This window comes from Tachypleus tridentatus, chromosome 10 (assembly GCF_004210375.1).
Source record: "Tachypleus tridentatus isolate NWPU-2018 chromosome 10, ASM421037v1, whole genome shotgun sequence".
NCBI lineage: Eukaryota > Metazoa > Arthropoda > Merostomata > Xiphosura > Limulidae > Tachypleus > Tachypleus tridentatus.
Genome location: NC_134834.1, coordinates 12,514,009 through 12,529,973, shown reverse-complemented (window position 1 = coordinate 12,529,973; position 15,965 = coordinate 12,514,009). Strand labels below are relative to the sequence as shown.

General features: G+C 29.4%; 1 protein-coding gene across 4 annotated transcripts in view; it reads left to right on the top strand.

The window, feature by feature from the left end:
* The window catches only part of LOC143228756 (disabled homolog 2-interacting protein-like), a 146,047-nt gene that overhangs the window by 40,279 nt on the left and 89,803 nt on the right, over positions 1 to 15,965 (top strand). For all 4 annotated transcript variants that reach the window (XR_013015448.1, XR_013015449.1, XM_076460073.1 and 1 more), the window contains exon 2: positions 13,569 to 13,649. Coding sequence is in view for 2 of the 4 variants with exons in the window: in XM_076460073.1 (XP_076316188.1) it covers positions 13,569 to 13,649 (81 nt within the window). In the remaining 2 variants the exon portion in view is untranslated. The remainder of the gene's footprint in view (positions 1 to 13,568; positions 13,650 to 15,965) is intronic.

Genomic DNA, 15,965 nt, shown 5'->3' with positions numbered 1-15,965 from the left:
AAACTGTTATTTGATGAAGTATGTAGGTATATAGCAAACTGTTATTTGATGAAGTATGTAGGTATATAGCAAACTGTTATTTGATGAAGTATGTAGGTATATAGCAAACTGTTATTTGATGAAGTATGTAGGTATATAGCAAACTGTTATTTGATGAAGTATGTAGGTATATAGCAAACTGTTATTTGATGAAGTATGTAGGTATATAGCAAACTGTTATTTGATGAAGTATGTAGGTATATAGCAAACTGTTATTTGATGAAGTATGTAGGTATATAGCAAACTGTTATTTGATGAAGTATGTAGGTATATAGCAAACTGTTATTTGATGAAGTATGTAGGTATATAGCAAACTGTTATTTGATGAAGTATGTAGGTATATAGCAAACTGTTATTTGATGAAGTATGTAGGTATATAGCAAACTGTTATTTGATGAAGTATGTAGGTATATATAGCAAACTGTTATTTGATGAAGTATGTAGGTATATATAGCAAACTGTTATTTGATGAAGTATGTAGGTATATATAGCAAACTGTTATTTGATGAAGTATGTAGGTATATAGCAAACTGTTATTTGATGAAGTATGTAGGTATATAGCAAACTGTTATTTGATGAAGTATGTAGGTATATATAGCAAACTGTTATTTGATGAAGTATGTAGGTATATATAGCAAACTGTTATTTGATGAAGTATGTAGGTATATATAGCAAACTGTTATTTGATGAAGTATGTAGGTATATAGCAAACTGTTATTTGATGAAGTATGTAGGTATATAGCAAACTGTTATTTGATGAAGTATGTATATATAGCAAACTGTTATTTGATGAAGGTAGGTATATAGCAAACTGTTATTTGATGAAGTATGTAGGTATATAGCAAACTGTTATTTGATGAAGTATGTAGGTATATAGCAAACTGTTATTTGATGAAGTATGTAGGTATATAGCAAACTGTTATTTGATGAAGTATGTAGGTATATATAGCAAACTGTTATTTGATGAAGTATGTAGGTATATAGCAAACTGTTATTTGATGAAGTATGTAGGTATATAGCAAACTGTTATTTGATGAAGTATGTAGGTATATAGCAAACTGTTATTTGATGAAGTATGTAGGTATATAGCAAACTGTTATTTGATGAAGTATGTAGGTATATAGCAAACTGTTATTTGATGAAGTATGTAGGTATATAGCAAACTGTTATTTGATGAAGTATGTAGGTATATAGCAAACTGTTATTTGATGAAGTATGTAGGTATATAGCAAACTGTTATTTGATGAAGTATGTAGGTATATAGCAAACTGTTATTTGATGAAGTATGTAGGTATATAGCAAACTGTTATTTGATGAAGTATGTAGGTATATAGCAAACTGTTATTTGATGAAGTATGTAGGTATATATAGCAAACTGTTATTTGATGAAGTATGTAGGTATATAGCAAACTGTTATTTGATGAAGTATGTAGGTATATAGCAAACTGTTATTTGATGAAGTATGTAGGTATATATAGCAAACTGTTATTTGATGAAGTATGTAGGTATATAGCAAACTGTTATTTGATGAAGTATGTAGGTATATATAGCAAACTGTTATTTGATGAAGTATGTAGGTATATAGCAAACTGTTATTTGATGAAGTATGTAGGTATATATAGCAAACTGTTATTTGATGAAGTATGTAGGTATATAGCAAACTGTTATTTGATGAAGTATGTAGGTATATAGCAAACTGTTATTTGATGAAGTATGTAGGTATATAGCAAACTGTTATTTGATGAAGTATGTAGGTATATAGCAAACTGTTATTTGATGAAGTATGTAGGTATATAGCAAACTGTTATTTGATGAAGTATGTAGGTATATATAGCAAACTGTTATTTGATGAAGTATGTAGGTATATAGCAAACTGTTATTTGATGAAGTATGTAGGTATATAGCAAACTGTTATTTGATGAAGTATGTAGGTATATAGCAAACTGTTATTTGATGAAGTATGTAGGTATATAGCAAACTGTTATTTGATGAAGTATGTAGGTATATAGCAAACTGTTATTTGATGAAGTATGTAGGTATATAGCAAACTGTTATTTGATGAAGTATGTAGGTATATAGCAAACTGTTATTTGATGAAGTATGTAGGTATATAGCAAACTGTTATTTGATGAAGTATGTAGGTATATATAGCAAACTGTTATTTGATGAAGTATGTAGGTATATATAGCAAACTGTTATTTGATGAAGTATGTAGGTATATATAGCAAACTGTTATTTGATGAAGTATGTAGGTATATATAGCAAACTGTTATTTGATGAAGTATGTAGGTATATAGCAAACTGTTATTTGATGAAGTATGTAGGTATATAGCAAACTGTTATTTGATGAAGTATGTAGGTATATAGCAAACTGTTATTTGATGAAGTATGTAGGTATATAGCAAACTGTTATTTGATGAAGTATGTAGGTATATAGCAAACTGTTATTTGATGAAGTATGTAGGTATATAGCAAACTGTTATTTGATGAAGTATGTAGGTATATAGCAAACTGTTATTTGATGAAGTATGTAGGTATATAGCAAACTGTTATTTGATGAAGTATGTAGGTATATATAGCAAACTGTTATTTGATGAAGTATGTAGGTATATAGCAAACTGTTATTTGATGAAGTATGTAGGTATATAGCAAACTGTTATTTGATGAAGTATGTAGGTATATAGCAAACTGTTATTTGATGAAGTATGTAGGTATATAGCAAACTGTTATTTGATGAAGTATGTAGGTATATAGCAAACTGTTATTTGATGAAGTATGTAGGTATATAGCAAACTGTTATTTGATGAAGTATGTAGGTATATAGCAAACTGTTATTTGATGAAGTATGTAGGTATATATAGCAAACTGTTATTTGATGAAGTATGTAGGTATATATAGCAAACTGTTATTTGATGAAGTATGTAGGTATATATAGCAAACTGTTATTTGATGAAGTATGTAGGTATATAGCAAACTGTTATTTGATGAAGTATGTAGGTATATAGCAAACTGTTATTTGATGAAGTATGTAGGTATATATAGCAAACTGTTATTTGATGAAGTATGTAGGTATATAGCAAACTGTTATTTGATGAAGTATGTAGGTATATAGCAAACTGTTATTTGATGAAGTATGTAGGTATATAGCAAACTGTTATTTGATGAAGTATGTAGGTATATAGCAAACTGTTATTTGATGAAGTATGTAGGTATATATAGCAAACTGTTATTTGATGAAGTATGTAGGTATATAGCAAACTGTTATTTGATGAAGTATGTAGGTATATAGCAAACTGTTATTTGATGAAGTATGTAGGTATATAGCAAACTGTTATTTGATGAAGTATGTAGGTATATAGCAAACTGTTATTTGATGAAGTATGTAGGTATATAGCAAACTGTTATTTGATGAAGTATGTAGGTATATATAGCAAACTGTTATTTGATGAAGTATGTAGGTATATATAGCAAACTGTTATTTGATGAAGTATGTAGGTATATATAGCAAACTGTTATTTGATGAAGTATGTAGGTATATAGCAAACTGTTATTTGATGAAGTATGTAGGTATATATATTTGCAAACTGTTATTTGATGAAGTATGTAGGTATATATAGCAAACTGTTATTTGATGAAGTATGTAGGTATATATAGCAAACTGTTATTTGATGAAGTATGTAGGTATATAGCAAACTGTTATTTGATGAAGTATGTAGGTATATAGCAAACTGTTATTTGATGAAGTATGTAGGTATATATAGCAAACTGTTATTTGATGAAGTATGTAGGTATATATAGCAAACTGTTATTTGATGAAGTATGTAGGTATATATAGCAAACTGTTATTTGATGAAGTATGTAGGTATATAGCAAACTGTTATTTGATGAAGTATGTAGGTATATAGCAAACTGTTATTTGATGAAGTATGTAGGTATATAGCAAACTGTTATTTGATGAAGTATGTAGGTATATAGCAAACTGTTATTTGATGAAGTATGTAGGTATATAGCAAACTGTTATTTGATGAAGTATGTAGGTATATAGCAAACTGTTATTTGATGAAGTATGTAGGTATATAGCAAACTGTTATTTGATGAAGTATGTAGGTATATAGCAAACTGTTATTTGATGAAGTATGTAGGTATATATAGCAAACTGTTATTTGATGAAGTATGTAGGTATATAGCAAACTGTTATTTGATGAAGTATGTAGGTATATAGCAAACTGTTATTTGATGAAGTATGTAGGTATATAGCAAACTGTTATTTGATGAAGTATGTAGGTATATAGCAAACTGTTATTTGATGAAGTATGTAGGTATATAGCAAACTGTTATTTGATGAAGTATGTAGGTATATAGCAAACTGTTATTTGATGAAGTATGTAGGTATATATAGCAAACTGTTATTTGATGAAGTATGTAGGTATATAGCAAACTGTTATTTGATGAAGTATGTAGGTATATATAGCAAACTGTTATTTGATGAAGTATGTAGGTATATATAGCAAACTGTTATTTGATGAAGTATGTAGGTATATATAGCAAACTGTTATTTGATGAAGTATGTAGGTATATAGCAAACTGTTATTTGATGAAGTATGTAGGTATATAGCAAACTGTTATTTGATGAAGTATGTAGGTATATAGCAAACTGTTATTTGATGAAGTATGTAGGTATATATAGCAAACTGTTATTTGATGAAGTATGTAGGTATATATAGCAAACTGTTATTTGATGAAGTATGTAGGTATATATAGCAAACTGTTATTTGATGAAGTATGTAGGTATATATAGCAAACTGTTATTTGATGAAGTATGTAGGTATATAGCAAACTGTTATTTGATGAAGTATGTAGGTATATAGCAAACTGTTATTTGATGAAGTATGTAGGTATATAGCAAACTGTTATTTGATGAAGTATGTAGGTATATAGCAAACTGTTATTTGATGAAGTATGTAGGTATATAGCAAACTGTTATTTGATGAAGTATGTAGGTATATAGCAAACTGTTATTTGATGAAGTATGTAGGTATATAGCAAACTGTTATTTGATGAAGTATGTAGGTATATGTTATTTGATGAAATGTGTTATAGCAAACTGATGAAGTATGTAGGTATATAGGTTATTTGATGAAGTATAGGTATATAGCAAACTGTTATTTGATGAAGTATGTAGGTATATAGCAAACTGTTATTTGATGAAGTATGTAGGTATATAGCAAACTGTTATTTGATGAAGTATGTAGGTATATAGCAAACTGTTATTTGATGAAGTATGTAGGTATATATAGCAAACTGTTATTTGATGAAGTATGTAGGTATATATAGCAAACTGTTATTTGATGAAGTATGTAGGTATATATATTTGATGCAAACTGTTATTTGATGAAGTATGTAGGTATATAGCAAACTGTTATTTGATGAAGTATGTAGGTATATAGCAAACTGTTATTTGATGAAGTATGTAGGTATATAGCAAACTGTTATTTGATGAAGTATGTAGGTATATAGCAAACTGTTATTTGATGAAGTATGTAGGTATATAGCAAACTGTTATTTGATGAAGTATGTAGGTATATAGCAAACTGTTATTTGATGAAGTATGTAGGTATATAAACAAACTGTTATTTGATGAAGTATGTAGGTATATAGCAAACTGTTATTTGATGAAGTATGTAGGTATATAGCAAACTGTTATTTGATGAAGTATGTAGGTATATATAAACTGTTATTTGATGAAGTATGTAGGTATATAGCAAACTGTTATTTGATGAAGTATGTAGGTATATAGCAAACTGTTATTTGATGAAGTATGTAGGTATATAGCAAACTGTTATTTGATGAAGTATGTAGGTATATAGCAAACTGTTATTTGATGAAGTATGTAGGTATATAGCAAACTGTTATTTGATGAAGTATGTAGGTATATAGCAAACTGTTATTTGATGAAGTATGTAGGTATATATAGCAAACTGTTATTTGATGAAGTATGTAGGTATATATAGCAAACTGTTATTTGATGAAGTGTAGGTATATATAGCAAACTGTTATGATGAAGGTAGGTATATAGCAAACTGTTATTTGATGAAGTATGTAGGTATATAGCAAACTGTTATTTGATGAAGTATGTAGGTATATAGCAAACTGTTATTTGATGAAGTATGTAGGTATATAGCAAACTGTTATTTGATGAAGTATGTAGGTATATAGCAAACTGTTATTTGATGAAGTATGTAGGTATATAGCAAACTGTTATTTGATGAAGTATGTAGGTATATATAGCAAACTGTTATTTGATGAAGTATGTAGGTATATATAGCAAACTGTTATTTGATGAAGTATGTAGGTATATAAGTATGCAAACTGTTATTTGATGAAGTATGTAGGTATATAGCAAACTGTTATTTGATGAAGTATGTAGGTATATAGCAAACTGTTATTTGATGAAGTATGTAGGTATATAGCAAACTGTTATTTGATGAAGTATGTAGGTATATATAGCAAACTGTTATTTGATGAAGTATGTAGGTATATAGCAAACTGTTATTTGATGAAGTATGTAGGTATATAGCAAACTGTTATTTGATGAAGTATGTATATAGCAAACTGTTATTTGATGAAGTATGTAGGTATATATAGCAAACTGTTATTTGATGAAGTATGTAGGTATATATAGCAAACTGTTATTTGATGAAGTATGTAGGTATATATAGCAAACTGTTATTTGATGAAGTATGTAGGTATATAGCAAACTGTTATTTGATGAAGTATGTAGGTATATAGCAAACTGTTATTTGATGAAGTATGTAGGTATATAGCAAACTGTTATTTGATGAAGTATGTAGGTATATAGCAAACTGTTATTTGATGAAGTATGTAGGTATATAGCAAACTGTTATTTGATGAAGTATGTAGGTATATAGCAAACTGTTATTTGATGAAGTATGTAGGTATATAGCAAACTGTTATTTGATGAAGTTATGTGATGAGGTATATATAGCAAACTGTTATTTGATGAAGTATGTAGGTATATAGCAAACTGTTATTTGATGAAGTATGTAGGTATATAGCAAACTGTTATTTGATGAAGTATGTAGGTATATAGCAAACTGTTATTTGATGAAGTATGTAGGTATATAGCAAACTGTTATTTGATGAAGTATGTAGGTATATAGCAAACTGTTATTTGATGAAGTATGTAGGTATATATAGCAAACTGTTATTTGATGAAGTATGTAGGTATATATAGCAAACTGTTATTTGATGAAGTATGTAGGTATATAGCAAACTGTTATTTGATGAAGTATGTAGGTATATAGCAAACTGTTATTTGATGAAGTATGTAGGTATATAGCAAACTGTTATTTGATGAAGTATGTAGGTATATAGCAAACTGTTATTTGATGAAGTATGTAGGTATATATAGCAAACTGTTATTTGATGAAGTATGTAGGTATATAGCAAACTGTTATTTGATGAAGTATGTAGGTATATAGCAAACTGTTATTTGATGAAGTATGTAGGTATATAGCAAACTGTTATTTGATGAAGTATGTAGGTATATAGCAAACTGTTATTTGATGAAGTATGTAGGTATATAGCAAACTGTTATTTGATGAAGTATGTAGGTATATAGCAAACTGTTATTTGATGAAGTATGTAGGTATATAGCAAACTGTTATTTGATGAAACTGTTATTTGATGAAGGTATATATAGCAAACTGTTATTTGATGAAGTATGTAGGTATATAGCAAACTGTTATTTGATGAAGTATGTAGGTATATAGCAAACTGTTATTTGATGAAGTATGTAGGTATATAGCAAACTGTTATTTGATGAAGTATGTAGGTATATAGCAAACTGTTATTTGATGAAGTATGTAGGTATATAGCAAACTGTTATTTGATGAAGTATGTAGGTATATATAGCAAACTGTTATTTGATGAAGTATGTAGGTATATAGCAAACTGTTATTTGATGAAGTATGTAGGTATATAGCAAACTGTTATTTGATGAAGTATGTAGGTATATAGCAAACTGTTATTTGATGAAGTATGTAGGTATATAGCAAACTGTTATTTGATGAAGTATGATATATAGCAAACTGTTATTTGATGAAGTATGTAGGTATATAGCAAACTGTTATTTGATGAAGTATGTAGGTATATATAGCAAACTGTTATTTGATGAAGTATGTAGGTATATATAGCAAACTGTTATTTGATGAAGTATGTAGGTATATATAGCAAACTGTTATTTGATGAAGTATGTAGGTATATATAGCAAACTGTTATTTGATGAAGTATGTAGGTATATAGCAAACTGTTATTTGATGAAGTATGTAGGTATATAGCAAACTGTTATTTGATGAAGTATGTAGGTATATAGCAAACTGTTATTTGATGAAGTATGTAGGTATATATAGCAAACTGTTATTTGATGAAGTATGTAGGTATATATAGCAAACTGTTATTTGATGAAGTATGTAGGTATATATAGCAAACTGTTATTTGATGAAGTATGTAGGTATATATAGCAAACTGTTATTTGATGAAGTATGTAGGTATATAGCAAACTGTTATTTGATGAAGTATGTAGGTATATAGCAAACTGTTATTTGATGAAGTATGTAGGTATATAGCAAACTGTTATTTGATGAAGTATGTAGGTATATATAGCAAACTGTTATTTGATGAAGTATGTAGGTATATAGCAAACTGTTATTTGATGAAGTATGTAGGTATATAACAAACTGTTATTTGATGAAGTATGTAGGTATATAGCAAACTGTTATTTGATGAAGTATGTAGGTATATAGCAAACTGTTATTTGATGAAGTATGTAGGTATATAGCAAACTGTTATTTGATGAAGTATGTAGGTATATAGCAAACTGTTATTTGATGAAGTATGTAGGTATATAGCAAACTGTTATTTGATGAAGTATGTAGGTATATAGCAAACTGTTATTTGATGAAGTATGTAGGTATATATAGCAAACTGTTATTTGATGAAGTATGTAGGTATATATAGCAAACTGTTATTTGATGAAGTATGTAGGTATATAGCAAACTGTTATTTGATGAAGTATGTAGGTATATAGCAAACTGTTATTTGATGAAGTATGTAGGTATATATAGCAAACTGTTATTTGATGAAGTATGTAGGTATATAGCAAACTGTTATTTGATGAAGTATGTAGGTATATAGCAAACTGTTATTTGATGAAGTATGTAGGTATATATAGCAAACTGTTATTTGATGAAGTATGTAGGTATATAGCAAACTGTTATTTGATGAAGTATGTAGGTATATATAGCAAACTGTTATTTGATGAAGTATGTAGGTATATATAGCAAACTGTTATTTGATGAAGTATGTAGGTATATAACAAACTGTTATTTGATGAAGTATGTAGGTATATAACAAACTGTTATTTGATGAAGTATGTAGGTATATAGCAAACTGTTATTTGATGAAGTATGTAGGTATATATAGCAAACTGTTATTTGATGAAGTATGTAGGTATATAGCAAACTGTTATTTGATGAAGTATGTAGGTATATAGCAAACTGTTATTTGATGAAGTATGTAGGTATATATAGCAAACTGTTATTTGATGAAGTATGTAGGTATATAGCAAACTGTTATTTGATGAAGTATGTAGGTATATAGCAAACTGTTATTTGATGAAGTATGTAGGTATATAGCAAACTGTTATTTGATGAAGTATGTAGGTATATATAGCAAACTGTTATTTGATGAAGTATGTAGGTATATAGCAAACTGTTATTTGATGAAGTATGTAGGTATATAGCAAACTGTTATTTGATGAAGTATGTAGGTATATAGCAAACTGTTATTTGATGAAGTATGTAGGTATATAGCAAACTGTTATTTGATGAAGTATGTAGGTATATAGCAAACTGTTATTTGATGAAGTATGTAGGTATATAGCAAACTGTTATTTGATGAAGTATGTAGGTATATAGCAAACTGTTATTTGATGAAGTATGTAGGTATATAGCAAACTGTTATTTGATGAAGTATGTAGGTATATATAGCAAACTGTTATTTGATGAAGTATGTAGGTATATATAGCAAACTGTTATTTGATGAAGTATGTAGGTATATATAGCAAACTGTTATTTGATGAAGTATGTAGGTATATATAGCAAACTGTTATTTGATGAAGTATGTAGGTATATATAGCAAACTGTTATTTGATGAAGTATGTAGGTATATAGCAAACTGTTATTTGATGAAGTATGTAGGTATATAGCAAACTGTTATTTGATGAAGTATGTAGGTATATAGCAAACTGTTATTTGATGAAGTATGTAGGTATATAGCAAACTGTTATTTGATGAAGTATGTAGGTATATAGCAAACTGTTATTTGATGAAGTATGTAGGTATATAGCAAACTGTTATTTGATGAAGTATGTAGGTATATAGCAAACTGTTATTTGATGAAGTATGTAGGTATATAGCAAACTGTTATTTGATGAAGTATGTAGGTATATAGCAAACTGTTATTTGATGAAGTATGTAGGTATATAGCAAACTGTTATTTGATGAAGTATGTAGGTATATAGCAAACTGTTATTTGATGAAGTATGTAGGTATATAGCAAACTGTTATTTGATGAAGTATGTAGGTATATAGCAAACTGTTATTTGATGAAGTATGTAGGTATATAGCAAACTGTTATTTGATGAAGTATGTAGGTATATAGCAAACTGTTATTTGATGAAGTATGTAGGTATATAGCAAACTGTTATTTGATGAAGTATGTAGGTATATAGCAAACTGTTATTTGATGAAGTATGTAGGTATATATAGCAAACTGTTATTTGATGAAGTATGTAGGTATATAGCAAACTGTTATTTGATGAAGTATGTAGGTATATAGCAAACTGTTATTTGATGAAGTATGTAGGTATATATAGCAAACTGTTATTTGATGAAGTATGTAGGTATATATAGCAAACTGTTATTTGATGAAGTATGTAGGTATATAACAAACTGTTATTTGATGAAGTATGTAGGTATATAACAAACTGTTATTTGATGAAGTATGTAGGTATATAGCAAACTGTTATTTGATGAAGTATGTAGGTATATATAGCAAACTGTTATTTGATGAAGTATGTAGGTATATATAGCAAACTGTTATTTGATGAAGTATGTAGGTATATAGCAAACTGTTATTTGATGAAGTATGTAGGTATATAGCAAACTGTTATTTGATGAAGTATGTAGGTATATAGCAAACTGTTATTTGATGAAGTATGTAGGTATATAGCAAACTGTTATTTGATGAAGTATGTAGGTATATATAGCAAACTGTTATTTGATGAAGTATGTAGGTATATAGCAAACTGTTATTTGATGAAGTATGTAGGTATATAGCAAACTGTTATTTGATGAAGTATGTAGGTATATATAGCAAACTGTTATTTGATGAAGTATGTAGGTATATATAGCAAACTGTTATTTGATGAAGTATGTAGGTATATATAGCAAACTGTTATTTGATGAAGTATGTAGGTATATAGCAAACTGTTATTTGATGAAGTATGTAGGTATATATAGCAAACTGTTATTTGATGAAGTATGTAGGTATATAGCAAACTGTTATTTGATGAAGTATGTAGGTATATAGCAAACTGTTATTTGATGAAGTATGTAGGTATATAGCAAACTGTTATTTGATGAAGTATGTAGGTATATAGCAAACTGTTATTTGATGAAGTATGTAGGTATATAGCAAACTGTTATTTGATGAAGTATGTAGGTATATAGCAAACTGTTATTTGATGAAGTATGTAGGTATATAGCAAACTGTTATTTGATGAAGTATGTAGGTATATAGCAAACTGTTATTTCATGAAGTATGCAGGTATATAGCAAACGGTTATTTGATGAAGTATGTAGGTATATAACAAACTGTTATTTGATGAAGTATGTAGGTATATAGCAAACTGTTATTTGATGAAGGATGTAGGTATATAGCAAACTGTTATTTGATGAAGGATGTAGGTATATATAGCAAACTGTTATTTGATGAAGTATGTAGGTATATAGCAAACTGTTATTTGATGAAGTATGTAGGTATATATAGCAAACTGTTATTTGATGAAGTATGTAGGTATATATAGCAAACTGTTATTTGATGAAGTATGTAGGTATATATAGCAAACTGTTATTTGATGAAGTATGTAGGTATATAACAAACTGTTATTTGATGAAGTATGTAGGTATATAACAAACTGTTATTTGATGAAGTATGTAGGTATATAGCAAACTGTTATTTGATGAAGTATGTAGGTATATATAGCAAACTGTTATTTGATGAAGTATGTAGGTATATATAGCAAACTGTTATTTGATGAAGTATGTAGGTATATATAGCAAACTGTTATTTGATGAAGTATGTAGGTATATAACAAACTGTTATTTGATGAAGTATGTAGGTATATAGCAAACTGTTATTTGATGAAGTATGTAGGTATATAACAAACTGTTATTTGATGAAGTATGTAGGTATATAGCAAACTGTTATTTGATGAAGTATGTAGGTATATAGCAAACTGTTATTTGATTTAGTATGTAGGTATATATAGCAAACTGTTATTTGATGAAGTATGTAGGTATATATAGCAAACTGTTATTTGATGAAGTATGTAGGTATATATAGCAAACTGTTATTTGATGAAGTATGTAGGTATATATAGCAAACTGTTATTTGATGAAGTATGTAGGTATATAGCAAACTGTTATTTGATGAAGTATGTAGGTATATAGCAAACTGTTATTTGATGAAGTATGTAGGTATATAGCAAACTGTTAGTTGATGAAGGATGCAGGTATATAGCAAACTGTTATTTGATGAAGGATGTAGGTATATATAGCAAACTGTTATTTGATGAGGTATGTAGGTATATATAGCAAACTGTTATTTGATGAAGTATGTAGGTATATATAGCAAACTGTTATTTGATGAAGTATGTAGGTATATAGCAAACTGTTATTTGATGAAGTATGTAGGTATATAGCAAACTGTTATTTGATGAAGTATGTAGGTATATAGCAAACTGTTATTTGATGAAGTATGTAGGTATATAACAAACTGTTATTTGATGAAGTATGTAGGTATATAGCAAACTGTTATTTGATGAAGTATGTAGGTATATAACAAACTGTTATTTGATGAAGTATGTAGGTATATATAGCAAACTGTTATTTGATGAAGGATGTAGGTATATAGCAAACTGTTATTTGATGAAGTATGTAGGTATATATAGCAAACTGTTATTTGATGAAGGATGTAGGTATATAGCAAACTGTTATTTGATGAAGTATGTAGGTATATATAGCAAACTGTTATTTGATGAAGTATGTAGGTATATAGCAAACTGTTATTTGATGAAGTATGTAGGTATATAGCAAACTGTTATTTGATGAAGTATGTAGGTACATATGAAGGTAAAATTTTTTTTCTTTTTCTTTTTAATGAAGCACCTGAGGAAAAATCCACCAAGAGACACACCATCCAGGTGTCGTATTCTCCAAATCTCACTTTGTGTCGAGTTCTGTCAGGTAATGAAACATCTGATTCATATTTAATCCTATAACTTTAGTGTCTGCGTTAAACTTCAGCTGATAAATAATTCTTGACTGATGAACCTTCACACTGTTAATCAGAATTTTTTTGAGTTATTAACATGTGAATATTCGCAGTTTTAAATACTGTTTTATGAGTTATTACCTCATAAAAAGTTAAAAACGTGTTCGTGACTTATTACCTTATAAACATTCACACTGCTAATTAGGATTTTGTGAGTTATTACCTTATGAATATTTACAGTTAAACTGTTTTTGGGAGTTATTACTCGTGGCTTACTTTATGGTGAAAGTTTGGGTTATATGGAATTGTTTACACTTTTCGTAAAGTACACTCACCCTCGTCTGTAATCTTGAAACATGAGTTCCTTGTCTGAGAAAGCAAACAAACAACCTTTTAACCACATTATTGTTTTATTTTTTATGTTGTAACTGAGGTCTGATCTAAACGAAAGTTGTGTTTCTATTAACTCTCAAATTACGTATTTGTGTTTATATCAGTGAGCCTGTGAGGTCCACATACTCTATCCCGTGCAGTAAGTTACTATAAAACAGTGGTTCTCTCAACTGGGTGAATAGTTCACCCAGGAGTTAATGAGACCAGAACCAGGGTGAGTGATTATTAACTGGTAATTATACAACAACTTCACGAACACATTAATTACTATTATTTATTCTAGTCGTAGTTTAACAAGTACATTTATTTGATGTTGTATTCATTCTAGTTTAATGTATATTCAAGTCACAACAAAGATTTGTTCATTTTTATTTAGTACGTGCTGTTTGTTTGTTTGTTTTGAATTTTGCGCAAAAGCTACTCGAGGGCTATCTGCGCTAGGCGTCCCTAATTTAGCAGTGTAAGATTAGAGGGAAGGCTAGTCATCACTACCCACCGCCAACTCTTGGGCTACTCTTCTACCAACGAATAGTGGGATTGGCCGTCACATTATAGCGCCCCCACGGCTGAAGGGGCGACCACTTTTGGTGTGACGGGGTTCGAATCCGCGACTTACTTCTTTTCTAAGTGGAGTGAGTGAGGTGTTGCGAATGATACTGGAAAATGTTCAGAAGCAGTTGTCTGAATTATTAGAACATTGAGAGCAGAGAAGTCGACGTAAAAAAACGTGAAAGCATTGATTTTCTTTGTGAAATTCTCAGGGGAACCGAGCACTAATTAGTGAAATGAAATATAATATTGTTGGTACTCTAGGTTGCTTTTATCTTTTTGACCCGTGAGTTATTATCGGGGGTCTGGTAACTGGAAAAGTGATCCACAAGTATAAATACTTTGGAAATTGTGTTTAAAAAACCCGACGTGATTGTTGTTTGTAGTTAAGTGCAAAGCTACGCAAAGGGCTATCTGTGCTCTGCCGTCCACGGGTATCGAAACCCGGTTTTTAGCGTTGAAAGTCCTCAGACATACCGCTGTGCCACTGGAGAGCACCCAGTGTGAACATGTGAACCTACTGGTAATTCTAGGGTTAAGAACATGTGAACCTACTGGTCATTCTAGGGTTAAGAACATGTGAACCTACTGGTCATTCTAGGGTTAAGAACATGTGAACCTACTGGTACTTTTAGGGTTAAGAACATGTGAACCTACTGGTAATTCTAGGGTTAAGAACATGTGAACCTACTGGTAATTTTAGGGTTAAGAAGTTTCCATCTTTTCCCATCCTCCTTTCTTTGTATTATAGTGGAGACTTTTAGAACACTGATGAGAAACTCACATGAAGTAAAAAAGGTTGTCCTGAAGGTCATCTTCGATAACCTGAATTTTCTTACCATACTGGACGTAGGGTAGCGTGTATGTCAATGTCTCTGTATGTTACCAATACTCCTACGCCATCTACTGAATAATACCACAAACAAATTTCATAAACAAATTCACACTTTGGGTATATTCAAGATTCAGATAATTATCAAAATAACTGTGGTTTGTGTAACAACAATTTCTTTATAACAGAAACATTTGTCTCCTCACAACAAGAACACGACTTTCACTAGGACTGAACGTGAGGGTTTGATTATATCTTTACTGATTTAATTTTCAAATATAATACTGGGAAACTAGAGCTCTTAAAAACGACACCGCTTTTTATATATAAAAATATTTAATATTTATTAATTACTAGCACAAATAGCCGTCCGTACGGTGGCGTTTCTACTAATATAACGTAAACGTCGTTTGTTTGTTTTTGGAATTTCGCGCAAAGCTACCCGAGGGCTATCTGCGCTAACCGTCTCTAATTTAACAGCGTAAGACTAGAGGGAAGGTAGCTAATCATCACC